We start from the raw sequence: 13,506 nt of genomic DNA on the forward strand, positions 1-13,506 counted from the left end.
TTTATCTGCACATAGTTCTGGATGGCCTCCCTCATCCGCTAAGAGTCCTATATCTAATCTCTAGTGCGGGCGCCCATGCTGACCCATAAATCCACCCAGTGTGGGGCATGGTCCGACAGTACAATCGCCCAATACTTTCCGTCTACCACCCCCGCCAGGAAAGCCCTATCCAAAACGAAAAAGTCAATCCGGGAGTACACTTTGTGTACATGGGAGAAAAAAGAAAACTCCTTCGATTTTGGCCGTCCAAACCTTCACGTATCTACCCCTCCCATCTGTTCCATAAACCCCTTTAGTTCCTTCGCTGCAGCTGGCACCCTCCCTGTCCTCGAACTCGACCGATCCAGCCTTGGATATAGCATATTAACATCTCCCCCCATGATCAGCCTATGTGAGTGCAAGTCCGGAATCTTCCCCAACACCCGCCTCATGAACTCTATCATCCCAATTTGGTGCATAAATGTTCACTAATACAACTGGCATCCCCTCCAGCTTCCCACTCACCATAACGTACTTACCCCCCCCCACCATATCTGTCACTATGCTCCCCACTTCAAATGGCACCCGCTTATTAATCAAAATCGCTACCCCCTTGTTTTAGACTCTAGACCCGAATGAAATACCTGCCCAACTCATCCCTTCCTCAGCCTAGTCTGATCCACAACCCTCAGGTGTGTCTCCTGTCGCGTTTCCACGTCCTTTTAAACTCTTCAGATGTGCGAACACGCGAGCCCTCTTGACTGAGCCATTCTCATGTTCCATGTGATCAGCCTGGTCGGGGGCACCCCGCCCCTTCCCATCAACCATAACCCTCCTTAGGCCAGCCTCCAGCCCGCATCCTGCGCCTCTTCAGGCCTGCCCCCAGGCGCCCACTGTCATTGACCCCCATTCTGCTGCCAAACGTCTGTCCCTCCCCTGTCAACAGTTCTATACCCCTCCCTCTCCCCCTGCCATCACAAAATAGCAATTCCAGCCCCCTTCAACAAACTTATCACCTGCTCATCACACACTGCACTTCCGTAGGCTAGCCTGCCCAGTTAGCTCCCGCCCATGGTGCCAAGCATCCTACTGGTCCCCCCCCCCCCCCCCCCCCCCACCCCCCGACCAACTTACACACATATGCAAACATTACAATTCCCAACAAACACAAAGAAGAAAATTCCATCCGCCATCACCCATTAAGAATAAAGTTAACCCGCAACCAAAACGGAGCAACGGCCCCAAACTGAGTACAAAACACTACATACAAAACCAGAAGAAAAATAACTTTAACAGCAGTTCAAAAACACAACTACCCGCCCCCAACTTAAATGTCCTCCATCTCCTGTCAGTTCCTTGTCCCTGATCAAGTTAATCGCCTCTTCTGGCGATCCAAAGTAAAGTTCCTGGTACCCACAAACGTGCTGGGTACAGCATGCCAAACTTCACCCCCTTCTTAAAGAGGGCCGATTTCACTTTATTGAAACTCACCCTTCCTTTGGCCAGTTCTGCACCCAGGTCCTGATAGACGTGCAGCTCGTTGCCTTCCCACAAGCAGCTCCTCGTCTGCCTGGCCCACCTCAAGATCTGTCTGGGAACCGATGCATTCGTACCACCATTGCCCTCGGCAACTCGTTCCTCATCGGCTTCCTCATAAGTGCCCTGTGCACGCTGTCCACCTCCAAGGGTCGAGCAAACGCACCTTCTCCCAGCAGCCTCTCGAACATATGCCCCACATATGCACCTGCACGCGATCCCTCGCTGCCCTCTGGCAGGCCGACAATCCTCAGATGCTGCCTGCGCGATCTGTTCTCCAGATCCTCCACCTTGTCCTGCAGCTTCTTCTGGTGGCCCTTCATCAGCCCCATCTCCACTGCCATCACAGCTAGCTGATCATCGTGCTCAGCCACCACCTCTTCCACCTTCCGGATTGCCCGGCCCTGGATTTCCAGGCTCTGCTCCATATGATCAATCCCCACCTTTATTGGATCCACCGCCCTGGCCAGGTCTTCCAGATATTCTTTTCTCTGCTGAGCAAATTTCTCATGGAGAAAAGCCACAAGTTGCTCCGTTGACCACTGGGCTGGCAGTTTCGGTTCCTGACCTCCCGCCATATTCCCCTGTGTAGCAGGCTCCACTCCCATCTTTGACCAAAATTCTCTTCTTTTCAGACCGCTTCTGGTTCACGAATCCATACACTGGTGGGGAATCCTCCTCTTCTACTTCACCCAGGGCCGGCTCAAGGCACCGGCAACTCGGGCAGTCGCCCGGGGCGCCATGTGCTAGGGGGCGCCAGAGACTCGGGCCCCGCGCATGCGCAGTTGGGCCGGTGCCAATCAGCGCATGCGCGGTGGCCGCCCTCCCCCAGGGCGCCCCCCCCCCTCGGTCCGCCCCGCCCCCCCCCCCTCGGTCCGCCCCGCCCCGGTCCGCCCCGTCCCCGGTCCGCCCCCTCGGTCCGGTCCGCCCCCTCGGTCCGCCCCCCCTGCTCGGTCCGCTCCCCCCCGCCCCCCCCTCGGGTCCGTTCCCCCGCCCCCCCCTCGGGTCCTCCCCCTCTCGGCCCCCCCCTCTCGGCCCCCCCCTCGGCCCCGCCCCCTCTCTCGGCCCCGCCCCCCTCTCTCAGCCCCGCCCCCCTCTCTCAGCCCCCCCCTCTCTCAGCCCCCCCCTCTCTCAGCCCCCCCCTCTCTCAGCCCCCCCCTCTCTCGGCCCCCCCCTCTCTCGGTCCCGCTGCCCCCTCTCGGCCCCCCTCCCCTCTCAGCCCCGCCCCCCCCTCCGCCCCCCTCCCCTCTCGGCCCCGCCCCCCCCTCTTGCCCCCCCCCCCCAAGGGCGCCGAAGTTCAGCTTGCCCGGGGTGGCAGCAACCCTAGGGCCGGCGCTGACTTCACCATCCCTTTGTTTTATCGATCAAATCCAGCGTAAATCGTGGGAAAAGGTCCAAAAAGTTCACCACGAGCGGGAGCTAACAAATGTTTGACCACTCACACCATGGTTGCCACCGGAAGTCTTAATAATAACTTCCAACATTTTAAACATTTAAACTTTAAATAACATTTAATATAGTCACTTCAAACATTTTCCCTCTGACAGATGTTAAACTAACTGGCCTGTAGTTTCCTGCTTTCTGTCTTCCTCCCTTTTTGAATAAAAGAGTTACATTCGCTATCTTCCATCATATTTAGGGAATTTTGGAAAACTAAAACCAGCGCATCAACTATCTCTCCTGCCATTTCTTTTAAGACCACAGGACGATGTCCATCAGGCTCCGGGGACTTGTCAGCTGGCTATTTGCTCAGTACCACTTCCCTGGTGATTGCAATTTTCTCGAGTTTCTCCCTTCCTTCCATTTCGTGATGACAGCTATTTCTGGGGTGTTGTTTGTATCGTCCATAGCCAAGACCGATGCAAAATACCTGTTCTCAATTTATCTCTCATCTCCTTATTTTCCATGATTAATTCTCCCGACTCACTTTGTATAGGAGCAATGTTAACTCTTTTTATTTGTTAAATATGTACAGAAACTCTTGTCTTTATATTTCTAACTAGCTTTCTCTCATACACTAATTTTTCCCTCCTTATGAATCATTTAATAATTCTGTGCTTTTTTAAATATTCTGACCAACGTTCTGACCTGCTGTTTTTTTATATTCTGTCCAACCTTCTGACCTGACCTTTGTGAAATGATATGCTTTTTCTTTAAGTTTCATATTACCTGTAATTCCTTCAGTTAGCCACGGATGGTGTATCCGTCCCTTGGACTTTTTCTTTCTCTTTGGAATGTATTTATTTTGTATATTCTGAAATATCTCTATTTTTAAAAAAAAGATTTAGTGTACCCAATTCATTTTTCCAATCCACCTACCCTGCACATCTTTGGGTTGTGGGGGCGAAACCCACGCAACGGAGAATGTGCAACCTCCAGACAGACAGTGACCCAGAGCCGGGATTGAACCTGGGATCTCGGTGCCATGAGGCTGCAGTTCTACCCACTGCACCACCGTGTTGCCCTTCAACTGCATCTCTATTGACGTATCCATTAACCTCATTTTCCAATTTACTTTAGCTAGCCCTGCTTTCATGTTCACATATTTGCCCTTATTTAAGTTGAAAACACTTGTCTTCGACCCACTTTTTTGTCCCTCAAACTGAGTGTAAAATTTAATGGTCGTTACTATCTAGGGGTGCATTCACGAGACCATTATTTAATTTGATCACATTGCACAATACCAGGTCTAGCATCGCCTACTGTCTGGTCGGCTCCAGAATCTGCTATTCCAAGAAATGATCCTGGAAACATCATATCCTGATCGCGGATATTTTGGCACCTCTGACTTTTCCAGTCTATATGTAGATTAAAATTCCCCATTATCACTGTATAATTCTGTAAGTTCCCATTATTTCTTCCTTTATTTTCTGTCTTACCATGTGCTTACAATTATTATAATAATCTTTATTAGTGTCACAAGTAGGCTTATATTCACACTGCACTGAAGTTACTGTGAAAATCCCCTGGTTGTCACACTCTGGCGCCTGTTCGGGTGCACTGGGGAGAATTAATTCAGAATGTTAATTCACCTAACAAGCACGTCTTTTGGGACTTGTGGGAGGAAACCGGAGCACCCAGAGGAAGCCCACGCAGACACAGGGAGAACGTGCAGACTCCGCACAGTGACCCAAGCCGGGAGTCAAACCCGGGTCCCTGGCATTGTGAAGCAACCGTGCTAACCACTGTGCTACCCTGCCGCCCCTAGGGAGACTGTACACAACTCCAAAAGAGACTTCTTGCCTTTATCCCCTCTGATTCCCCAGCCCGAGTCTTGAATTTCCACCTTTCTCTAGTTTCTCTCTCCTGTCTCCTCATATACTCTCGGAGCTCAACTTGTACATCAGACCCAATTCCTACTCTTCTTGATCCTATTTCCAATAAACGGCTGACCACCCATCTTCCCTCCCTGGTCCCCATGTTAGCCAACATTATTTGAGTTGTTTTCTCTCCTCAAGTACCGTCTCCCTCTCTCTATTTTAAACCTGCTGTCATCACTCCTTTCATTTTCATTTCATTTCCTTTCCTGCTAAAAGAAACTATTAACCGCAATATCCTCGCAAATTATTGCCAATCTCCAACTTTCCTCTAGTCTCCACAGTGCTTGAATGTGCTGTGACTTCCCCAACAAGTTGTTGTTGTAGTAGTTCAGACAAAATTGAACTTTGACCTGATGTATTGGGCGATGACTCTCTGGGTTGCCTTCAAGAGGGAGTGAGACTTGTTGACCAAGGCAGAAATTGTACCATTGCAGTCAAGTGGATTTGTTGGATTTAATTCAATTCTTTGAAGGGGTTTGGAGGGGAATTTTCCAGAAGCCATTCTCCCTAATTGGCCCTGGACTTTCGTCTTCTTCTGCCTCTCCCATGTGGTTACATGGCTGCGGTTGGGGGAGGGGGGGGGGGGGGGGGGAAGTGTCCAGCCATGATGAGTGGGGGGCAGGTTTCATGGACTCCTGCTGTTCTTTCCCGACCAGCCATCTTTTGTGTGTTCATACACAAGCTAACTGGAAGAAGAAAGTTAGGCCCCAACAATGAATCCAAGACTTGTCAGCTTCCTTGTCTTTTATTACCAATGCAAGAGTTATAGGACACATGTACAAAGTCAGCAATTCACATTTTCCACTGATAACATTTATCAGATTCTCTTGTAATAACACATTATTTTACATAAACCCGGGTAATGTGCGCACCTAGACAGTTAGGAGCTTCAGGAAGGATGAGAGAGTCTGATGTGGCACAATGTTAGTCTGCGTTACAGCATCATCGCCAAAGCAAAGCCCGCGTGATGGGGCAGAGTTGCGGGAGGAGAAAAAAAAAAGACAACTGAAATATTGGAATTCCACACTTCTGACAAACAGCACCAGGGCGGAGAGATTACAAATATTAGAGAGTGAAGCTACCGAGCTCTTTTCTCTGGGAAAACGAGGGCTGAGAAGTAGCCATTTAAAAAAAATAAATTTAGAGTAGTCAATTATTTTTTTCCACTTAAGGGGCAATTTAGTGTGGCCAATCCACCTAATCTGCACATCTTTGGGTTGTGGGGGTGAGACCCACGCAGACACGGGGAGAATGTGCAAACTCCACAGGGACAGTGACCCAGAGCCGGGATCAAACACGGGTCTTCAGCGCCGTGAGGCAGCAGCGTCAACCACTGCTCCACTGTGCTGCCCGGGCTGAGTAGTAACCTGATGTAAGTCTTTCAAAGTTATGAAGTGGTTTGATAGGGTTGATGCTTCTACTTCAAGGAGAATCCCAAACTATAAATAACGTGAGTAAATCCATTAATAAATGAACGAGAGACTTCTTTACCGAGCGTGGAATGTGGAAACCGCATCCACACGGAATGGTTGAGGTGAATTAGTGCAGATGCAATTTGGGGGGAGTTAATTGAGGGAAAGCAATAGGATGGAATATATTGGGAGGAGGCTTGTGAACAGCAGAAACAGCAGCAGTGAGCGGTGGGGCCGAACAGCCTGTTTCCATGCTGTAAATTCTATGGAAAGTTAACAGTCATTATTATTTTGCAGAGGAAGAACAAAAAAGTAACCAACGATCGGGCACTTGGAGGGGGGGGGGGGGGGGGAGGAGGAGGAAGAAGAAAAGAAACCCAAAAATCACATCTAGCTGTGATTACCAAGTATGTATTAACATCTGTTTAGCAGCCTACAGTAATCAGCAGGAATTGAGGCACAGGCAGTGGTATCATGGCCTGGTACTGCCACTCGCGAGATTAGCGTTTTGGCACCCAGGCGTCCGCAGATAGAGCCATTGCCCTTACCCCGTGGTTTCTGCAGCAAGGTTTAACACTTTGCAGATAGGTTGCTACGTTGTGTGCGACGCAGGGAGAGCTGAACCAACAGCTCTTTGCGGTTTAAATTCACATGCAATAACACGTAGAACGTGCTTGGCCAATTGTTCAACAACTGTGTGAGCTACATTGAAATGCACCATGACTTGGTCTGCACATTGTGTCCCCTCGCCCATCTTGCCCCTCCACCCTGCCCAGAGGCATGTGTCGGCTCCAGTGCTCTTGCTGTAGCCGGCCTGTAACTCTTCATATTGGAGCTAGGGGAAGCAGTGGTTTAAGAGTGACATCCTGATGGATTTTCTGATGGCGTAGCCAATGGACAGTGGGTAAGCTCAATTGTAGCCTCCGACTGATTATCAGTTAATTCAGCAAACACAGTCTATCAAACCTGGAGCTTGTTGCTCTGTGTGATGAACGGTATTAATAACTGCTGTAAACGGTACCTGACCTTTAATACCTTGCCCCTTTAAGATGCTTGGAACCCTGGGGGACTCCGCCTCTGGCTACACCCCCAGGAAACGGTATATAGGATAAGGCGCCATATGGTGAGCACACTTCTCTCGGATGCTGTTCAGTTCTCTGTAGATTAAAGCCTTTTGATTACCGACCTTGCTCTCGCGTCGTAATTGAGGGTGCCTCACTCTGTAGTGTTCAGCTGCATCTACCAACTTAGAACTCACACAGTATTGGGTAACCAGCATGCCAATTGGTTCTCCTGCCTCTCCGATGGGACGGAGTTTTGCAGGAATTTTTTTGTCCATTGAGGACATACCAGTAAATCATATATTCGGATAAAGTGCTGTAAATTCTTCCAACAGTAGTTCTGCAAAATACCAATGCTCCGAGGGTTATTAGTCCTGTAGCGTGAGTCACTGCTCAAATTTGCAACAATGGGGCATTGAGATCCAACTTCAGATTCGGAAGAGGTGTCTGTTCCATCAATTATGAGTCCGTATCGTTCCAACTCTCGGTCCCTGCAGCTTCGAGATTTTTCACTGCTGTACTCTGGGTTGGGCATATTCCTGGAGGTTTAATCACATGATCTCCCTCCTCCATTTGCCTCACCTCATTCCCCAACCATAACAGTCATTTTTTTACCCCCCCCCCCCCCCAAAAATCTCCCATGTTATTGCAATGAATTAAAGTTTTTGATGAAAACGAGGGGGAAAAAAAAGGCATTTTAAAAAAAAATTGCCTTATTATTTTCCGCAGGGCTGCTCTCGGCAAGGTGCGGGAGATTCAGGGCAGGATTCCCCAACCTCCCAGCCGTGTGTTTCTCGGGGGCGTGCCATTCGCTAGTGGCGGGGGTGCACTGCTGGCGGAACCAGAGAATTCCCCCCCCTGCCAGCGAACAGCCGGAGAATTCCGCCTTTAATCCTTCATTCCTGACTACTCCGGAATAATCCAGGAGAGTTTGTAACCCTTGAAGCGGATGCTGCAGGCCTTTCTAAAAGAGCGTTCTTGAAGGAGGGAAGATGTGGGTGTGGGGAACGGTGGGGGTTACTTGAGCGCATCATGGCTAACCATAATATCTTCTGGAGTCGGGAAGGTATTTTCCAGAGTCTTTCCCCCAAAATGGGCCATTTATACCTCCTTTCTCCTGGGAGGGTGGGGGATTGTTCTCCAATGGATGAAGAGGAGGGACAGCCTTTTCTGACCCATTATCTAGTCTTTTGACACAGTGACCATCCTGCCTCACCTGTGGTCTGAGTCACCGACACGTCGTAACTAATTGAAAAGAGGCGGTGTCCAAAGCAGCAAAACACAGGAAATTATTCCCCAAATCGCGACAAATTTGGGGCTTGCACTGCAGACATTAGCTGCTGATTCAGTTGTGACCTCCTACACGAGACGGCAGCAGACTTCGCACACCTGCAACGTTTATCAGGCATAAATGGAAAGAATGTCTGTGTGCAGCATTCCCAGGACAGTGGGAGTGAGTGCGGTCGCAACTCCCTCTTTGTCTTGTGTTTCAGAGCCAAGGCAGCTAATTGGGAAGAGGTACTTTTATCTTCACAACCTTCCCCCTCGGAATTCTTCACAACACTGGGAACCTTTCTCCTCATGGCATTCTGTTATCTCTCCCAAAGCAACTCCTTCATATGACTGAGAAAGACAGCAAACATGTCCAAAAGGCAGATAAATGCTCCGGTTCAAGGCCCATCACTAATAAAATGGCCTCCGCCGGCAATGCTAACAGGCCCATTGTCTCCTCGGTCGCTGACAGTTTACTTCCAGCACTTTTGGTTCATTGAAGCGATTTCTAGAATTTACAAATACTGATTTTTTTTTCTTTCAAACACTATTCAATACCGCCCCCCTCCTCCTTCACCCAATATGTTTGTTCGAGGCAGCCTGGGCAGTGAACGTCAACTGGCTCTTTTACCAAGGGAGGCATCGCTCCCATCAACAGCAGTAATCTAGAATGATTTCCTCCTCCCTGGATGATAAATTAAGAGACCAGCTATCTCACTGCGGGGGGAGGGGGCTTCTGATCTTTTGTAGAGAGGAATCCCACAGGGCACTGCACCCCCCCCCCCCCCCCCCCGCCAACTTGTCCATTGAGGGAAGAATGGCTTCCAGTCTCATTGTAAACCACTTGCACCGATGCTAGCTCACACAAAACCAACTGAGCGCTTCAAGTTTTAACCAATAAATAATTGAATTTATTTTTTTCCTTTTTCCGCAAACCGACGGATGATGATGGCAGACAAGACTGGGGCTACTCCGAGCGGCACTTGGCGGAGGGCACCCGTATTCTGCCACCTGCCCTCGCATCACTTTCCTCCTCCTCATACCGGCACCAGTCTCCGGCGGGGGGGGGGGGCTTGGATCTGACAAACTGGACCTTGGATTCGGATCGATCTATTTACAACATCTCCGCGCCATAGGAGTTTTAAACAGGGGCAGGTCCTGAATCAGCAGCAACTCTCACAAACAAAATTGAAAACACAAATTCGTCAGCGGCCTTTGCACCCACCACTGCGGCCGATTCAAGGCGGGAAAGAAGGTGGCGGCGAACTTAAGTCGGAAGATTGAGGGGCGGGAACATCAGTGGGAAGGGGGGGGGGGGCGCAGTTTCAGGTGTTTTCATTTTCTTTTGGAGTTTGGGGGTTGGAATAAGATGGGCACATTCATTGCAAAATACTTTGGAAGAAAGTGCGAGACCTATCCTCTCAATACACACCCGCATCCCAAATGGTCGTCAGAGCTTTTCTTCATTTAACGCAGATGTACCCTCAAGCAAACAAAAAAATAAAATCACACAGTATTTACATTACGTGGGTACACGCGGGAGGGTGGGGGAGGGGGGGGGGAACATTCCCCGTCGAGTTTCCTAAATCAGAGCTATTTTGTTTTTAAACCAGAAGGTTCCGGTGAACAGCTGACAGTGTCATAACCTTTCGGGAAAGCTACAATTTATTTACACACGTCTAACAAGCAAAAATATTCTTCTCATTATCAATCTGGCCTCTTCATAATGTGATCAATACTAGTTCCTTCTGCCAGGGTCAGCTGGAGGTCGTGACCTTTCCGCAGTCTTGTCTTAATGTCCATCTCCAGGCAGGGCCACATGGCTGGTGCCCCAAGCCACCATGTGCAGAGGGCACCCGCCCCCCCATCCCCTCAATATGTCAGAGGGTGGGGGAAGGGTCTCTGCCCTTCGAAAACCCCAAGGCTACAGGTCGATGCCCTTGACCAGCGAGGACTCCAGCGTGATGTTGAACTCGTGCAGCGTCTGGAGGACCCGGATCAGCGAGTTGACGGTGGCATGGTCCCGGAGCAATGCGCCATCCTCGTACATCCTGGAGATCACTGGGCAGTCCGCCAGCAGCGGGATCCACTGGGGTAGCAAATGATCCCTGCGTCAGAGAGAGAGAGGGAGGGGAAGGGAGGTTAAAATGAAAGAGAGGTAAAGTGAAGGTTTGAATTGAAGCGAATGTCACCATGCACCTTCCCTCTTTAGGTTTCTTCTCTGAAGCTTAATTTGGGTCACAGTGGCTGACAATTAGCTGGACCTGGTTCTCATGTATCTCATACTCTTCCCCCCCCCCCCACCCCCCCCCCCCCCCCCCCCCCCACCCCACCCCCCCTCTCACTTCAACCCTCTGACATCTCTGCACTCCTCCAATTCTGGCCACTTCTTTCACCTCACCACTGCCTCAAATCTGCCAATGCCCACCTAGCCCGCTCCCCTGCCCTCAGGCTCGCCTCCATCTCGAAGAGAGGTCGGAGAGGAAGACAGTCACTGAGGAAGGAAATATGGCTGTGGAAGCGAGTCTTGGTAAATACCTTGTCCAACACCGAGACAATTTTGCCTCCATCGCTGTCTCTCTTCTCCTTTAAGATGCTCCTTCGTATGAATATATTCAAACAGGAGGAGCAGGCTATTGGGTCCGTCGAGCATCTCTGCCATTTAATAACATCATGGCTGATCTGATAGCAGCTTCACATCTGCATTCCATCTACCCCCTTGCTAACCGAGAATCTATCCACCTCGGCCTTCAAAATATACAAATATTCCGGCCACCCCACTCACTCTGCATCACAAACCAGCCCCCTGCCAAGCTGAGACAACGGCTCTGTTGGCTGGACGGCTGGCTCATGATGCAGAGCGATGTCAACAGCGCGGGTTCAATTCCCGTACTGACTGAGATTATCTATGAAGGTTATCCGCCTTCTCAACTTGCCCCTCAGATTAAATCACCATCGGTCAGTTCTCGAAGGGAAGAGAAGCCGGTGGCGACATTTGTATGTCAATGTAGATTGTTGCCGTAGAGTACCAGTGCAAGTATGTCCTCATTACGGGTTCCAGCACAATGGTAGGCTTAAAGTTTCCAAAAATGGCAAACCTACTGCTGAATTTCCCCTGTCTGCTGCTCACTCCCATCACTGCACCTCTCTCCCCTGAACATTAGTAGAGGACAGTTCAGCTGTAGGGCAAAAACAGGACTTTCGGAATAATTAGAAGCTTTCGAACAGCTGGCATATATGCAATTAGCCATATAGGCCCTTATCCTGTTGCTGGATTCTCTGCTATGTTCTGTAATCTTTACCCCACCCCACCAAACTTCTACTGATCAACCAGTGCCAGTCACGGGCTGAAAGAACAGAATGTAACAGGTTAAATCTGCTGCCCCCGCTGCTGTGCCGGGGAATACTCTGAATCATCAAGCATTGGGTCAGTCTTTCTGAGCAGCTCCACAGTGTTGCTGACTTTGAACTTGCCTCATCCAGTTACCTGCGCGACGTAAGGCACAGGGACTCTTGTAGTTTAAAAAAAATTCATTTAGAGTACCCAAGGAGGTTAGAAGGGTCCACCTCGAAACGGCTGAACGTTCCAGGTCTGAAATGAGTCGGGAACAGCCGACAATTCCTGGAGATGGCAGGTCAGGGGCAGGCGGAAGCTCGAGTGGAGAAAGGCGAGGGGAGGTAATCGCAGAGGGATGGAGGGGCGAGGAAAGGGGGAGAGGAGAGAACTAAGAGAGAGGAAATGAGATTAACAATTACAAGGAAAGAGGAATAGAGAGAGAGAGAGAGAGAGGAAATCATAGATACACACAGGAATAGAGAGAGAGAGAAAGGGAGAAAACAAAAAGCAAGCAGAATAGAGAGAGAGGGGGGGATGCCACGAGCGAGGGTTTGGGAGAGGACTGGAATGGCGAGAGCGAGGGCGTCTGGCTGGAAACATCGAGGAGGATCTTGGAGGGAAGCAATGACCTGGAGCTAATGTAAGTATGTTAGTGAGTTATTGAGAGTGACTTAGTAAGCAAGAGGTATTGAGTTAGTAAGAGTGAGTTAGTAAGAGTGTATTAGTAAAACAGTAAGCATGAGTTAGTGAATTAGTAAGAGAGAGTTAGTAAGTGTGAATTAGTAAACAACAGTTCGTAACTTAGTAAGAGTGAGCTAGTAAGCAAGAGTTAGTAAGCAAGTGTTCGTAAGCAAGTGTTAGTGAGTTAGTATGAGTATGTTAATAAAAGTTAGTAAACATTAGTAAGAGTTGGTGAGTTGGTCAGCAAGACTTAGTAAGCAAGTGTTAGTGAGTTAGTATGAGTATGTTAGTAAGAGTTGATAAACATTAGTAAGATTTAGTGAGTTAGTCAGCAAGACTTAGTAAAATGTTGGTGAGTTAGTATGAGTATGTTAGTAAGAGTTAGTAAATGTTAGTAAGAGTTAATGAGTTATTAAGAGTAGGTTAATACGTTAAGAATGAGTAAACGTTAGAAAGTGTTAGTAAGAATAATTTAGCCAGAGGTTAGTAAGAGTTAGTAAATTAGTGAGGGGAATTTTGGGTCAGTTAAGTTCAATTGGTTTTTAATGTGAAAATTACAGGTTAGGATGGCATTCTACCCTATTACACGTTGACTTACAGGAAAGTGATTAGGAACATTCAAAGTGCCAAATGAGAAATAGCCATAATAATTGACAAACTTCACAACACTTGTGCTTTGAATTGTTTTCTCTGACCTTGCCCCAAGGCAGACAAGCAGCTGTAACTTTCCGTCTTTTCCGATATTCCTGGGGGCGGTAGTGATAGCGCTGACGTACTGACAGAACGTTGTAGAGCAGGCTTTCAGCTGTAGCAGGTTTTCCTGCGACTCCTCGTCCTCTTCGGCTGTTTCAAAGTACGTGACAGCCTTTTCTGCGCCGAGAGAGAGGTGGAGAAAGGTTAAACTTGTG

General features: G+C 49.1%; 1 protein-coding gene across 3 annotated transcripts in view; it reads right to left on the minus strand.

Moving 5' to 3' along the window:
* Positions 1 to 8,835: 8,835 nt before the first annotated feature.
* Positions 8,836 to 13,506, minus strand: part of LOC119955173 (DENN domain-containing protein 5B) — a 291,496-nt gene continuing 286,825 nt past the window's right edge. For all 3 annotated transcript variants that reach the window (XM_038781152.1, XM_038781150.1, XM_038781151.1), the window contains 2 exons: positions 13,294 to 13,468; positions 8,836 to 10,688 (listed from right to left, as the gene is read on the minus strand). In XM_038781152.1, coding sequence (XP_038637080.1) covers positions 10,505 to 10,688; positions 13,294 to 13,468 — 359 coding nt within the window. In that variant the 3' untranslated portion in view covers positions 8,836 to 10,504. The remainder of the gene's footprint in view (positions 10,689 to 13,293; positions 13,469 to 13,506) is intronic.

This window comes from Scyliorhinus canicula, chromosome 20 (genome assembly GCF_902713615.1).
Source record: "Scyliorhinus canicula chromosome 20, sScyCan1.1, whole genome shotgun sequence".
Taxonomy (NCBI): domain Eukaryota; kingdom Metazoa; phylum Chordata; class Chondrichthyes; order Carcharhiniformes; family Scyliorhinidae; genus Scyliorhinus; species Scyliorhinus canicula.